At 37.3% G+C, this 17,011-nt stretch overlaps 1 protein-coding gene across 1 annotated transcript in view; it reads left to right on the top strand.

Annotated features, from left to right (window-relative positions):
• GOLGA1 (golgin A1) overlaps positions 1–17,011 on the top strand; it is a 2,378,923-nt gene that overhangs the window by 1,294,174 nt on the left and 1,067,738 nt on the right. The window contains exon 12 of the mRNA XM_044058132.1: positions 7,529–7,643. Within this exon, the coding sequence (XP_043914067.1) occupies positions 7,529–7,643 (115 nt within the window). The remainder of the gene's footprint in view (positions 1–7,528; positions 7,644–17,011) is intronic.

Raw genomic sequence — 17,011 nt, 5'->3', positions numbered from 1 at the left:
AGTTGGAAACATACACACATCTCTAGTGCAATTTCCCTTAAGCGCACATGGAGAGCACAGTCAGTCTGGGACTGGTTTCTCCCTCTGTCTCCAGATCCCCAATAAGACTCCCCACTGGCAAAGCTGCAGGGTTGAGATCTCAGCTGAGTGGTCAAGAAAACCTCCAGCAGCCTTTCTGTCCAACCAGTACTTTGTGTCCCTGCCCAAGTAGCTAACACACACACACTTTGAGATTTGATTTATATACAAACACACACACACACACACACACACACATGCCTGGAAAAGGCTGGCACAGGTTTACTAGCTATGCCCCCTTCTACCCAGACTATAAGGTAGTTCCAGCTGCCACCAGCCAACTCTTTATCAGCTACTCGTCCTTAACAAAGGGTGTCCAATCCTACTATGTGATGTTACTAATAATCCAAATGGTAGTCTGACCAAGAGCAAGGCTTTTTAGGAGTGGCCTGTACAGTCTCACTAAATATATATGCAAGTACGCTAAGAGCTTAAATATGTCTCACAGATATCTGCCAGAAAGATAGGTTTAAATATATTTAAAAATAAATAAATGGTAAAAGAACAAGACAATACTCAGTAAGTAGTCGGTTACCACAGAGTTTAAAATCACAGGAAATATTTAAAACAACATTGCAAGTCTCAAATAAAGAAAACATCTAAACTATACTTTACTATATTCCTATCTGAATTTAAAAGAGTTACTATGCCCTAAAACTTACTTACAGCAAGGCAAGTGCAGGCGGTGGTTGTTTCTAGGTCAAAGACAAGATACAAAATGCAGTCTCTCTCTGTCTCTTGAGAGAGTTCTCAAATTAATATCAAATATTACTGCTGGGTTAGCTTGGATGACATCACGTTTTGTCACCTAACTTTAGTTCCCAAGCTAAACCCCCCAGTGTACCATTTAACTTCTGTTTGTGAAAAATACATATCTTTCAGATGTTTGTGATCCTGGAAGTCATAAAACAATAAAATACTTGTACATCTCAAACCTGGGAATTACTTCTCTTTAAAGACAATACAGAAAACTTCTAGCTGTAGACATTGAGTCTGCTACTGCACTGAAACTGAGAGAGAACATTTTTTGTTTATGGGCCAGCAATTATAAAAAACAGTTTAATTTCAACTATTTTCCTGACGTTTTGTAAGTTAATCCTCTGTGTTCTACTTCCTAATGTTAAAACATATACATAATTACGATAGTTTATATACATTTCTATTCCCTTCCAACAGGGCATGCTGTGGTTACATCTTTTAAGCTCAGTACTTTACACACACTTCTGTATAAATCATATCAGTATTAATAAATTATGTAGAATTATTTACAAAATTCCAGAAATCCGGGCTGGCAGTATTTCCTTTTGTCATGCATATATTTCACTTTAAATATTCATTATCATAACAGTTTTTAACATTTCTGACTGTAGGCATTTTCCAACCAGTTACACCAACATATACCATTCACTGCTCGTATTTTGCAGTATTTTCAATTTTCTCCATCATTCCTGTCTTCCCCATCACTCTTGTCTCCTTTGTGAAGACAGTGATCCCACACATTCCATTTAAGGTTATGCATCTTGTTTTTTTCCCATCTAACACTCCTTCCTCCAGCTGCTTTATTTCTTTTATAATACCTAGCACATCTTCAAAGGTTGGTGTTTGTTTGTGTGTGTGTGTGTTTGTTTGTTCATTCCCTCAGTTTAGTAACCGGGGTAGAGCACTGATCCAAGTGGACCTATTTTAGTCTCAGCCCATGCAAATCTTAGTGATGGTAGACAAGTATGTTAACAAATAGTGTTAAGAAGGCTACCAAACACAAAATGAAAAAAACACTGCTGCGTCTGGATTCACACACAGTCCACTTTATTAAGTAATTCCACACATTTAGATTGAGCGCTTTCTTCACTTTGACAAGGGATTTCATCAGAATCTGTTTTTCCCACTCAATTCTCCCCCTTAAATACTCAGTTACAACAGTAATAAAATAGTGACATCATCCAATTTATGAATTAATTGATATACAAAATTTTTATGTTTTAAAATACTATATAAAAATACTAAAACATTGTGTTAAAATAAAATACAATTCACTAAAATGCTTTATATGTAAAAACTTATTACTACAAACTCCTACATAGTATTTATTTCATAAACTCTACCTTTTTATAAAGCAAAGGCTTGATAGATATTATGTCATTTAGCCCAGGGGCTTGGCTTACTTGTAACTTAATTTGCCACCTTACTTCTCTTTCTTCTATGTGGCTTCTAAAATTTCCACCCCTAGGGTTTTGTAACACTCTTTCCAAAATTGCAAACCTAAATTCAGAATAATTCGGGCAAACTGTGGAATGCTTATACAAAGCATTATTCATATTTTTAGTAATTATTTGATATGTATGCTCATATATCCTGTCCCTTAATCATCTCTCAGTTTTACCAACATAAAAACTGGGACAGGATTTACACATAGCTAAATAGACCACCCCTGTAGTCTGACAGTTTCCTCTCTGAAATCTCACCATGGTCCTCAAAGAATTAGTTATAATAATGTTCTCTTTAGTATAAATATATTTACATTGGGAATAACTCCCTCACCTTACCGTACCATAACTTTTTGGAACACCTTCAAAAGACTTTTTTAAGTTAGGTCCTATTTTATAAACAAAATTTGGTTTAGAGCCCCCAATAGCCCATAACTTCGGATTATTTCTTAAAATAGCCCAGTTGTTTTTCACTATTTTTTCCAGTTCGTGTGCTTTACCTCCAAAAGGAACTACATAGCTCTTTCAAATCCTTTATTTTCTTCCCCACTCTTGTATATATATCTTCACTCAAAGCACTTGGGTTTCCTAATAGGGGCTTATACTTTTTCCCCCATTCATTCCTTACATACCTAACATATTCTTCAATTATTTTAATGGGTTACCCCCTTTCTTGGAATAATTTGGCTATTACCAATAATTTTTCATCCACATCTTCTTCGTTGGATGTCATCCTGGCTATCCTAATCAGTTGTCCTTTAATAATACTATTTTTTTGTTGTACAGGATGACTACTGGTATATTGTAAATATATGAATTACTAAAGGACGGTTTCCTATATACCTTAGATTTAAAATAAGTATTGTCCTTTTGGATGTATGTATCTAAATAGTTTATACCATTCTCTTTATATTCATATGTGAATCTCAAGAACTCTGTACTTTCATTAAATTATTTCACCAAATCTTGGATCTTGTTTTCTGGACCCTTCCATAAAATAAAAATATCGTCCAGGAACCTAACATATAAATTCATGTACTGAGAATACTCACTTTTGAACACTTTGTTGTGTTCCCACTCTAACAACACAAGATTGGCATATATGGGGGCACATGATGCCCCCATAGCTACCCCCTTGTGTTGCCTATAGTATTCTCCCTCAAAAAATATGTAGTTATGGTCCAATACGATCTCCATGAATTCCATAATCAATTCTATTTTGTCATCCATTAATTTGGTATTCCTATGTAGACTCTCTAGAAACCATTCCAAACCTTCTTTCTTTGGGATAGATGTATACAAATCAACTATATCTATAGTTAAAAAACTTATGTCTTTATCCCACAAGTCTTTACCTATCATTCCTAAAAAGTCCCATGAGTCCCTAAGTAGATGATCTGCATTCACAACTTGTTTTTTCAGCCAACTGTGTATCACAATTCCGAAAGGGTATGTTTTAGATCCCCGTCCGTCCATTATAGGTCTGAATGCCAAGTTTTCAAGTTCCTTATGTGTCTTGGGTATCCCAAACATAGTAGCCACTATTGGTTTCTTTACTTTCAAATAGTTGTATAAATCCTCTGATATTCTTTCCTCAATAAGGTGTTCTTCTAAATAAAAATCTACCCTTCTGTGGCTGATATTTATCTCATTTACTGAGGATAAGGAATAAGTGAGCGAGTTGTTTAACATTTCAAAAATTTTTTGGGAGTACTTTAAGGTGTCATAAAAGACCATTCCACCCCCTTTATCTGGGTGCATCACTCTAATAGTCTTATCCTCTCTTAATGATTTCAAAACTTAATTTTCTTTTTTACTCAAATTCATGTTCATGGGAATATGTTGTTCTTTACCTTTCAACCTATATATATAGCTTCCAAAATATTTAATGTTTGGTCTAATGGTTTAAACACACTCTTATTCGTTAAACACACTCTTATTCTTAAGTTCGTTACTACACTCTCTCCTTTCATTTGTCATTTGTTCATGAAACATATAAGCTAAATTTAGTTTCCTTAAAAACAGTATTAAGAAGGCTGGTATAAACCTTGATTTTCCACTGTTATGTTAGAGGCCAAGAAAACAAAAACAAAGTTAATAAGGCCTTATTTCCTGATATTCTAGTTCCCCTACTCCGGCTTAGCAGCATCATCCCTTTAGTAACTTTCAGTTGTTCTCAGCATTTGCCGTTGAGTATTTTGCAATGTGTTTTTAACTCTTATCAGCTCTACGTACTCCCAAAAACATGCTCCGATTTTCCACCTCACTACCCACAATACATTCAGCAGCTAACTCTGAAATTGAGGGAAACCTTATGCAGTCCACACAGGATAAAAAAGTATGAATACAAGCATGTCCATGAAAATATCTTGAACGTTCTTGATTTATTTGTGTATTTCAACACTCCCCCGTTGATCCTTTGTAATTTGTCCAGTCGACCTTTCCTTCCACTCTTGCTTGAGCACCTCTGAATGAATTTTATAATAATCATGTCTGATTTTATATGCAGTACTGATTTATCCCCCTTTTTGTAATCCTATCCATTCTGTCCAACCAGATATTCCACTAATGATGACCACTCATCTAACACACTTAATATTTGTTTGCCTATAGTTTGCCATTATTCACAAATATGGGATTCTTTTTCTAAGATGTACTCAAAACAATTATTTGGCTTCTTCTCATTATTTTTTCACATTGGTAACTTTCCCAATACCTCATTATCTAGAATAACTTCCTTCATTTACTTCCTACTCTTTCTTGCCTATTTTCTATAACTTTTTATGTTAACAAGCAACTACACATTCTATACTCTAACTAGTTTACTTTTCAGTATACCATCTACCATTTTATGTACATAATGCAATACGTGGTTGTTTTGATTCTCTCTCCTAAACCTGTTTTCATTAAAACAATCTCTTAGGTAACCTCTCCATGCCTCATTGTCATATCTTTCCATTTCAGTTTGTGTCCCTGTACTTGTGCAGATAATAGCCTTAACTGCGTAGCCTTAATGTATGCTTTGCCCCTTTGCTGTGTCATAAAGATCTTGTTATCTCACTTAACCCTCTGTCTTCCTGCTTTCCAAATAAAGCTCTTTAGTTTCTTATTTATTTATTTCCATAATTTATTGTCCTGTTGATAGATATATGATTTGCCAGCATACAGAATCAAGGGGATCAAAAACCTTTTCACTGCCTATAACATACTGTCCAGATCTGTAATCATGAGCTTCCACTCCCTTAACTTTTGGATTATCTTCTGTTTAGTTTCATCCCATATTTTTTTTTGCCATTACAGAGTCTTTCTAACCGGTGCTTTGTTTTTTCATGCCCCAAAGGTACAAGAATTAATGCCTTAATTCATACATGGGCATATAGTTTAGAGCTATTACTTTTATTTTGTCTTTATTTTGTAACATGAAAACTTTTGAAATTGTCAAAAGTATTCAGCAACACAGGGACATTTTGCTCTGGATTTTTCAGATATGTTTTATTTTTATATTGCCTGCAAACAATGCTGTTATTTCCTGTTTCCCCTTCCACTCATGCCCTTGGATGTTTGCATATTTTATTTCTGTTGATAATGGCTCTAGATGTATTGCAAACACCACTGGAGAAAGCGGACAACCCGGCCTTATTGTTATAAGAGACGTTTGACACTTGCATGGATAACTCTGTCTCAATTTTACTACTGTCTCTCCACTGTAGTTAGGAAATGTTTCTACTTGGCCTAACTTGTATCCAGAGGAATTTGCTCCACATCTGAAAATCTGTTATTCCTCTCGAATCTAATGTCTCCTTTGGCATGTACCAAAAAAGCATATTACTCAACTACAAAGGCTACAGTCATTTGTAATGACAAAAATATGTTGTCTTAAAACACTTGTATACATTGACAGATTAAGTTGACTATCTTTGTAGTCTGTGGCTTACTGGGTCATTTACAGTGACCTGTGTCTAACCTTTTATGTCATGAAGGAACCAGCCCTGTTTGACCTCTTACACCTAAGCAGGATCAGCTGCATCTAGAACACTTGCATGAAAGATCTTAATTTGTCCTAAAAAAAAAGTAAACTTGCTGGAGAGATATATTTATAGTCTAGTGCATTCTCTCACCTATGAAACACTTTCCTTACATTTGTATCTTATTGTATTTATTTACATTTGTTAGCCAGGCATAGCAGTACCATGGCCATCTTCAAAGCAAGCTTAGTTGAACCGATCGGTAGCCACCTATTCACTCCATGGATTGGTTTACAGTCAAAATGTTGAACATATTTTCGGTGAACACAGGAATGTCGAACGTCAGATGGCTGATTCCCGTGTTGCAGAACGTTAAATTATCAGTAGTTCATATCAGCGAATGCCACTGTGCATTTGCCGATATGAGCTTGATGTAATGAATAGAGATCGCTGTACAGTGCGGATTGAGACATTCATCCCTTTCTTCAGTGTAGTGCGATCTTGGAGTTGGAATATATAGTTACCAGGGGGTGTGGAGGGGGCGCAGGGGGGCTTGTCCCCCTACAGAAACATGATTTGAAGTGTGGGAGTGAGACTTACCTGAGCTCCTATACAGACATCACGTTTGATATTCGGCGACAATGTCAAATCTGCTGAATTCATTCATCAGATTTAACATTTTCACCTAATTATTATGCAGGGATTCGATCTTGCCGTTCAGTGTTCTGAACGGTATTTTTTTTTTCTGTTTTCGTGATTTTGATAGTAAACCCCATGGATTACCTATTTGGCCCTGCTAGATAAGTGAGGCAAACAATATTAATAGTATGTTTTTCTTAATGGTGTTTAAGGACTATAGGCATGTTATGGTCCCAGTAATTTCCTATGTTCTTGCCCATCCCCTCCCCCTTGTCTGTTTGTTTCCAGTGTGCATGCTACTGAATTTTCTGTTTGGGAGGAACTCCTTGTTTACTTAATATTTGCTTTTCGCATTTGCTTGATCTTGTTGGCAGTGTTATTTGAAATTTGGTATTGGTCAGTCAAGCACCTGGGCTCAGGAATTTTCTGCTACATCTTTGACTTTAAGTAGGAATCTGAAGTTGCAGATGTTTAATGTTCTGTCTCTGGCTAATCATCAAACAGCATCCATCCATGGCTTATCTGAGGATAGGATGAAGTTATAAACTCGGAATACATTTGAATATTGCATTAGCATGTCATTTCATCATAATCTGTCTTTGACAAGGAATTACTTATAACTTGTTTTCCTTTTCTTTGTAGAAAACTGGCCTGGAGCTAAAGTTAGCAGAAGAAAGGCAACAGCTTTTGGAAGCCAGAACTAGTAATGGTGAGACAGTCAGCATATTGGAGACCCAGGTAATAAAAGAATTAAATAAATAAATTCTATTTTTCAAATGATTTTGGATTGTTGCAGTAGAATTTGAAAAGTATTTGTACATATATACATATGGGGTGGCCACGATGGTGCAGCAGTTATCGTTGCCGCTTCACAGCAAGAGGCTCTCTGGTTTGATCCTCTGCTGGGATGCCTTCTGTGTGGAGTCTGCATGTCCTCCCTGTGGTCGCATGGGTTTCCTCCGGGTGCTCCAGTTTCCTCCCACATCCCAAAGACATGCTGTAGGTGTATTGGACAATCTAAATTGGCCCTAGGTGTGAGTGCGTGCGTGTGTGTGCCTTCTGTGGAAGGTTGGGCACTGGGCTGGCAACTCAACACCGTAAAACTACAATGCCAGTCATGAGCAGACAGCTGATCCGCTGTGGTGACCCCTAACTGGGAAAAGCTGAAAGAAGAAGAAGATTCATGTGACGTATGATTGCATGTGTATATTATGTATATATGTATTTATGAAGATTTGGGTGTGTATATTTATGTATGTGTGTGTGTGTATATATATACATATATATGTATATATGTACAGACACACATACATGCATGTGTTTTATGTATATATGAGTAGGGTCTTTTGTATGGTACTTTTTCAGAGGAGAATGTGGACAATTCTTATGACATTTTTTCCCCTTTTTCACAGTATTAGACATTAGGCAAGTGAAAAGATGGTGTGTTTGTCATGTTGTGAAAGGTATTTTGCAGCCTCTGAATTTGACAGTCCTGATCTACCTGCCACTGTGATGGATTTGTGTGCAGATAGATGTCCCATCATAGCCTTAGAGTAGGACAATCAAGTACACCCTAAATACTAATTTTGCTGTAATCCCATGGGAAGCTATGGTTCTCTGAAGATTGCTGTGAACCCTTGCCTTTGGGCACTGACTACTCTGGAAATTAGAAAGACAACACAGCTTGCAACGTGAAACAAAGGATACTCGACCCAAAAAAGGTTCATAAAGTGGTCACTCTGGCATCCAAAAAAAATAATAATAAGCCCTGCATCAGAACCCAAAACAGCTTTATTAAGCACTAGTCCCAATAGAAACATATTCATATTATGGTCATGATGTTGATGTTTTTTACTGCAGATTTCTTCCTTTGGTGTTACTTAAGTGATTTTAACAAAAGGTGTCACATGATTAATTGATATGATTACTTAAATGGTTTATTTAGCTAAGAATAACTGTTTTGAAGAAGTCCCGGTAGTTATAGGGACAAAAGCACTTAACGTTCTCTGTTTTCATTTGTACTAGTGCTTAATAAAGCTGTTTTGAGTTCCGATTCACAGCTTATTATTTGATTTTTTTTGGATGCCAGAATGACCACTTTGTGATACTCTGGAAATTACCCTTCTTTGTTTTTTCTCCCAATTTTTTTTCCTGGTTCTGTTGTGTGCTGTTCCTGAACCATATGTGGTACTGATTTGCGTGCGTCCAGAAAAAGGAGCATTCAGATGGCTGAAACTTCTTACCCATGACATTATTGGTTTTGTGTGCATCCATTTCTTCTCAGTATGTGCCTTCATCTCTGAGTGGAATATGCAGGAACCTTGAACAAGGCTGTCTGTGAAAGTCACCTTGGTGTACTTGACAAACTGTAAAATGGAGCTATGCTTGCTTGCACTTGACAATGCAGGATCCCATCACATCGACCAAACATTGTGCAACATTACACAAAATGTGCACCATAAGATTAGGCTTGGTTGAAGCAGGTGAGGAGTGGGTGAGGAGGGTTTTTAATAGATAAGTTTGCTATGGAGCAATTCACGAATGTGTTACATTTTTAAAATCCACCATGTGACATGGATAATTTAGTGGCCATAAAATGAACACAGAGAATAAGTATACCTACTTCAATAGCCTGTCCATCACTCTGGTTTTCTTGTTTGTAGGTGGACAACTGGGCTTTGGGAAGTAGAACTGCTGAAAAGGCTTGGGCATCTCTAACCAGAAACCACAGTCTTGTAAACTGATGGATGCACTCAGCTTTATTTGGGACTGTGGCCACTGTGTTGTATATGTCCACCAATGGAGGTATCACCCAGGAGGATTGCTGGTGTGTATACATGCTTTTTTGGCTTCCTTTTCATGGACAATACTTTGCTATTAGCCATTCCCCTCTATGCATCACTTTTAAAAGCATTTTGAACTTTAGGTTATCTTGAGGAATGTAGAGAAGTTGTCATCTTCCTTGTGAAAAGGTGCAGTAAGAAGGCTGCAACAATATAAAATAGGAAGTTTTATAAAAAAAAACTGCAGTTCTCTGAAGTTGTAACAAAGATAACATATTTAATAAGTTATGCAAAACAAATTATTTTCTGTAGATGTAACCTTTAACTATAGACGCTGCCATCAAGTCTTTCCTAAAAACTCTCCCTTCATTGGTGCTGTTACTAAATTCAACCACATTTTCCTTGATGTTCTAAACTCTCTTGCCCCAACTCGTAAAATCAGAATCAAATGTAATTTTGCACCCTGACTCTCCAAAGCTACTCTTGCTTTGATGCATGAAAGAGATGTTCTATGGAAAAAATGGCAAACCACTAAAATTCCCACCTTTCTCCAAGGTTATAAGTAACTCAGAAATCATTTAAAAAATGTATTTTAGATAAGCGCCAATATTTCACTAAATTTCAAAGCTCTCACCCAAATGACCCCCAAAAATTCTGGAGTACTATCAACTCCCTGCTCCACACTGGTTCTCCTACCATCCCTAACCCTTTCCCCTATCATTCTCCCTCTGAAACTGCAGACTTACTCTACAAACACTTCATAGACAGCATCTCTAAACAGCTACCCTCTAGTAACTCTACTCATCCCATCTCTTCTGTCTCACCCTCACTTCCCCTAAACCTCTATGCTCCTCTGTCTCTCAGCCTTTTACCTTGCGACCTGTTTCTACTAAATATATCAAATCTCTGCTTCTTAAATTAAAACCATGCTCTCCCTCCACTGAGAAAGTCCCTCCTCAATTTCTGAAAATTGCTGCTGAGACTGTTGTATATCCTGTATCTATCTTAATAAACTGCTTCATTCAGGAGTCTACCGTAATGGAAATCCTTCTATACTACTCCTCTGCACAAAGGTGGCAACTCTGTTGAACCGTCTAACTATAGACCAATCGCTATTCTCTCACCGCTCTCCAAGATCCTTGAAAAATGCATACATACTCAACTACTGAACTATCTCATTCATGAAAATATCCTCACCCCCTCGCAACATGGTTTCCTCCCTAAACACAGTACCTCGACTGCCTTATTATCTTTTACTCAAAAGGTTGCAGAAGCTAGGGACAACAGGCTCCTTGTCTCCTGTCTATTCCTTGATTTCTCTAAAGCCTTCGACACCGTTTCTCATCCCATTCTCCTTAACAAACGCTCAGACCTAAACCTCTCTCTTTCTACTCTTGGCTGGTTCCAATCCTACCTTACTGGCAGAAAACAAGCTGTTAGATGGCAGCAGGCTTTCTCACCCTTCCTTGCTGTTCAAACAGGAATACCCCAAGTTTCCATACTTGGACCGATCCTTTTCAACATTTTTACCAACAATCTACATTCATCCTGCAGTCTCTCATCTGTAATACAATATGCAGACGACTCTACTCTCTTATCTCTCTCCAATACTATCTCTGAAATACACACACTAACACAGAATTCCTTTATCTCTGTTGAAAAATAGCTCAGAAACAATCAACTAATCCTTAACCCTAAGAAAACTCTGCTCATTCTCTTCCTACCTCAGACACTGTCTTACCTTAAATCCAACTTTTCTCTTTCCTCCCTAGATGGCACCACTATCTCCCCTGCCTCACACACCAAACTTCTTGGGGTAATAATTGATGACCAACTAAAATCTGACTTGTACATACAACAGGCCATCAAAAATCCACCAAAAACTTGGACTACTTTATAGGAACAAAAAATTCCTCACTACTGCCACTAAATGCACTCTTGCGCAGTCATTTCTCTTACCTAGTCTTCTGTACGCTTCCCCCATCCTTACCAATATCCAAACGACCTCAATGCAGAAGCTGGAACAAACATGCAACAAAACTGCCAGATTTATTCTAAACCATCCACTCTCTTTGCATCACTGTCTCTCACTAAATGACCTTCAGTAGCTTGAATTTCTGCACCTTCTCCTACAATCGCAATTCCATACTCAACAACCCCTCTGCCTGCCCTGCTCTCCCCTCTCTTGTTACTCTCTACTTTCCCACCTGGCCTGTCTGGAGTGCTGATCAGCATCTTCTCTCAGTTTATAAACCCAAAAGGAATATTGGCAAACTACTTTACAAACACTCTGTCTCACTAAATTGGAACAAACCCCCTCTCCATATTAAATCCAACCTTTCCTTTCCCTGTTTTAAAAAGGGGCTCAAATCCCACCTACTAAACTTGAAATTATGCCCTTGCCTTGACCACACGTAGTATTAGTCTGTACTACTGTATAACCTGTTACATCGCCTAACTTTCTTTCTTTGTTTTTAACTTCTGCTTAAACTAACCTTCTAAACCCTCAGCTCTACTACTGCAGCTGACTGTAGCCCCCTCCCTCTCTCCCCCCCATTCTCCACACTATTTCTTGCTTTACCCCCACTTCCTATCAATGTCTAGATATTGTCCTTCTTTTGAACAACTATTATCTTTTTGTTTTTATTCTAATATATAGTAAATTTTAGACCACTGCTATCAGTGCAACTCTTAATGTTCATATTTTTTTCTTTTGTTTTTCTCTTTATAATTTCATATTTGCACTTATTTTTAATAGTTTTTTGTCCTGTATGTTTATCTTTCCTTGTGTTTGCTGGGGCTCTTTCCCCTTGGGTCTCCACTGAAAACATGTTGCTTACTATCAATGCAGTGCAAATAGTTAATAACCTTTACTGTTTTACAATTATTTTGTATTGTGGTTATTTAATATTTGTATATTGTCACTTTATCTTTACTTGTGTTTTCTGGGGCTTTTCCTCTCGGGTCTCCACTGAAAATAGGTTTGTTTGCAAACTCAATTGAATTAACCCAGTTAACAAATGTGAATTAAATAAATAAATGTATGGCAGAACTTTGAAAATTAAAAAAATGTTTTGCATGCATTCACACGTTTTTGTGTATGTATATATATATATATATATATATATATATATATATATATATATACACACACACACACACACACACACACACACACACAACTTTTGGTATGATAGAACAGCTTTTGACAGGAAACAGCTGTTAGATGGCAGCAGGCTTTCTCACCCTTCCTTGCTGTTCAAACAGGGATACCCCAAGTTTCCATACTTGGACCGATCCTTTTCAACATTTTTACAAACAATCTACATTCATCCTGCAGTCTCTCATCTGTAATACAATATGCAGACGACTCTACTCTCTTATCTCTCTCCAATACTATCTCTGAAATACACACACTAACACAGAATTCCTTTATCTCTGTTGAAAAATAGCTCAGAAACAATCAACTAATCCTTAACCCTAAGAAAACTCTGCTCATTCTCTTCCTACCTCAGACACTGTCTTACCTTAAATCCAACTTTTCTCTTTCCTCCCTAGATGGCACCACTATCTCCCCTGCCTCACACACCAAACTTCTTGGGGTAATAATTGATGACCAACTAAAATCTGACTTGTACATACAACAGGCCATCAAAATCCACCAAAACTTGGACTACTTTATAGGAACAAAAAATTCCTCACTACTGCCACTAAATGCACTCTTGCGCAGTCATTTCTCTTACCTAGTCTTCTGTACGCTTCCCCCATCCTTACCAATATCCAAACGACCTCAATGCAGAAACTGGAACAAACATGCAACAAAACTGCCAGATTTATTCTAAACCATCCACTCTCTTTGCATCACTGTCTCTCACTAAATGACCTTCAGTAGCTTAAATTTCTGCACCTTCTCCTACAATCGCAATTCCATACTCAACAACCCCTCTGCCTGCCCTGCTCTCCCCTCTCTTGTTACTCTCTACTTTCCCACCTGGCCTGTCTGGAGTGCTGATCAGCATCTTCTCTCAGTTTATAAACCCAAAAGGAATATTGGCAAACTACTTTACAAACACTCTGTCTCACTAAATTGGAACAAACCCCCTCTCCATATTAAATCCAACCTTTCCTTTCCCTGTTTTAAAAAGGGGCTCAAATCCCACCTACTAAACTTGAAATTATGCCCTTGCCTTGACCACACGTAGTATTAGTCTGTACTACTGTATAACCTGTTATATCGCCTAACTTTCTTTCTTTGTTTTTAACTTCTGCTTAAACTAACCTTCTAAACCCTCAGCTCTACTACTGCAGCTGACTGTAGCCCCCTCCCCCTCTCCCCCATTCTCCACACTATTTCTTGCTTTACCCCACTTCCTATCAATGTCTAGATATTGTCCTTCTTTTGAACAACTATTATCTTTTTGTTTTTATTCTAATATATAGTAAATTTTAGACCACTGCTATCAGTGCAACTCTTAATGTTCATATTTTTTTCTTTTGTTTTTCTCTTTATAATTTCATATTTGCACTTATTTTTAATAGTTTTTTGTCCTGTATGTTTATCTTTCCTTGTGTTTGCTGGGGCTCTTTCCCCTTGGGTCTCCACTGAAAACATGTTGCTTGCTATCAATGCAGTGCAAATAGTTAATAACCTTTACTGTTTTACAATTATTTTGTATTGTGGTTATTTAATATTTGTATATTGTCACTTTATCTTTACTTATGTTTTCTGGGGCTTTTCCCTTCGGGTCTCCACTGAACATAGGTTTGTTTGCAAACTCAATTGAATTAACCCAGTTAACAAATGTGAATTAAATAAATAAATGTATGGCAGAACTTTGAAAAATAAAAAAATGTTTTGCATGCATTCACACGTTTTTGTGTATATATATATATATATATATATATATATATATATATATACACATATATATATATATATATATATATATATACACACACACACACACACACACACACACACACACACACACACACACACACACACACAACTTTTGGTATGATAGAACAGCTTTTGACAGGAAACAGTAGTCTACCTTATTTGATTTTATTACTTTCTGGTTGTCTAAGTGACTTTGCTTTGGGGGAGGTTATTTGGATTTAACATCTTAACCCAGTGAGATATGATGGGACAGGGATTTTTTACTTAATGCAGAAGGGGGATTTTGCTGAAGAAAAGGATTGTGTTAACTGAATACTTCCTAGTATTGACTTGTTATAGGATGCCCATTTGGTATTTCTTCGAGTGAAGTAGCTTTCTTTGAAAATCAGTTCAGTTATTCCAGTCAGTCTGTGCTTTCTTGTGAAAGCATTTGGTGGACTGCTAGCAGGCTTGGAATCGGTGAAGAATCTCTTTGCATGGCCTTCAAATGAAAATAGATATCTTGCTGACCATAGTCTATGAGCTTATGTCTGTAAATTTAGCCTGTTTGTCTTTTGTAACGGATAAATTCTTATGAAAGTCAGAGGTAGGTAGATTATAGTTATATTCAGATGACAGTGGTAGAGCCAGGCTGCTATTAGACATTGCTTTTCTAATAATATCAGTCTTTTCAAAACCATTTTTTACATTTATGTCTACAAATGTATTTATTTGTATGTTTACTTTTTAAACTGTATGGCCTGTTCTAAGCAAATCATTTCATTATTCTATCTTGAAAGCTAGTGGATGGATGCTTGTAGATGTTTATAATGGCAATTGCACAAAAATGGTGAATTTTAACAGTTGTCATCCACATTTTGGAGTGAGAGAATGTTTATGTATAGCAATCATAATGTGATAGTATGGTTTGCTAATTTTAAGAGTATACAATAATTGTGATGTTGGTGTGCCAGCTTGTGCAGGGTAGTGGTAGCATGTTACGTTAAGAGCAGGAAGAGGTATTGACACTAAACTGTATTATTAGCTCCTCCAAAAGCATTGTGTTTGTATGTATTCATAGTAGTTTAGCCAAGATACAATTACTGCTAGTAAGGTTCCACTGAAAGACATTGGGCTTAGATTGGTGCAGGTGAATTCCTGAGAAGTGGATATTCATATTCCTTTTGTACAGCTTTTCTGGAAGCTTATCTGAATGTGGCCGCTGTTGGTCATGCTCCAAAGCAACAGTGTTAATTTGTCATGCACCCTTCAATACTAGGCACTGTTGTTAGTAGTGCATTTTATTGAGACATCTTAAATACTTGTCATCAGATTGTACAGGAGTCTTAAGAGGGTGTCTGCAAGTGGTCTTATTGAGCTTCTGTGGGAGTGTTAGAGTCAGAAGAAGAAGAAATGGCTGTCACGAGAGTAGGCATAGTAGAAGTGAGCTGCAGATTCTGAATACTGACTGCAGAGCCGGCTCCAACCTTTGTAATGGTGCCGGAATCAAGAGTAGGTATGGATCTGCATCAGTGGCACCATTAAGAATTAACTTGGGGCTAGGAAACTCTGAGCTAAAAGCTCTGGGGTTGGGTACTTTTAATTCCAACACCAACTCTGAAAAACACTGAAAGGGCTGCCGTTAACATCATTAGTGACAGTGGCATAATCAACATGAATGCTGAGGGTAACATTCAATGCTGAAGATGTTACCGCTGACTGATATGACTTCTGTACTGTTGAGATCCCTGTCTTTGGGATCAATACATTAAGGGGTGAGGCCACCAACCTCAGGTTTCAGACAGAAAACATTACTGCAGGTGAGAAAATTTAATGTATCCTAGGCATGAATGAAAAAGTGCCAAAGATTCCATATCTCTGACTGATGGAGTAAGGCTAAATCATCTGAGCACCATGTCTAAACTGTCATAAAGGCCTCTAGCAACCTGCTTTAATTTGTCATGTTGAACAGTAGAGAGAGCAACCATGGGTGTGGGTGGCTTTGAATTAACTGGGCAACAGAAACATTTTTGTCAGACTTGAAATAAGAAACAGGTTGCATTTATGCTGCCTGAACCAAAGGATACAGACCTATTGTTTAACACAGATCTGTACTGAGTCTTCCATTGTTTTAGCAACAGATGAAACAGCTGGTGAAACCTGGCTTTGGAAGTGTTTTGTTTGAATGGATTTAATGGCTAGCTGCCTTTAGGAAGGAATTGTGGACATTTTCCTAATGTTTTCGGCTTTGGTGAAGCTGAGGAAGAAGCAGAACTCTGTAGTCCCTTTGACTGTCATAGGTTGTTGTAATAAGTGCTTTCTCAGATGTTGTTCTTTCCTTATTAATGTAGATTTAGAAAACTTTGTCTGTATGGAATATTTGTGTGGATTATGTTGCCCACTCATACAGTACAAAGCAAGTGGATTGCTTGTCTTAGGGTGAGGTTTTCTTCTGCAGGCCCA

This window comes from Protopterus annectens, chromosome 16.part0 (genome assembly GCF_019279795.1).
Source record: "Protopterus annectens isolate FY-2018-M chromosome 16.part0, PAN1.0, whole genome shotgun sequence".
Classification (NCBI taxonomy): Eukaryota; Metazoa; Chordata; order Ceratodontiformes; family Protopteridae; genus Protopterus; species Protopterus annectens.
Note: the sequence above shows the minus strand (reverse complement) of the source record. Positions and strands in the feature narration are given on the sequence as shown.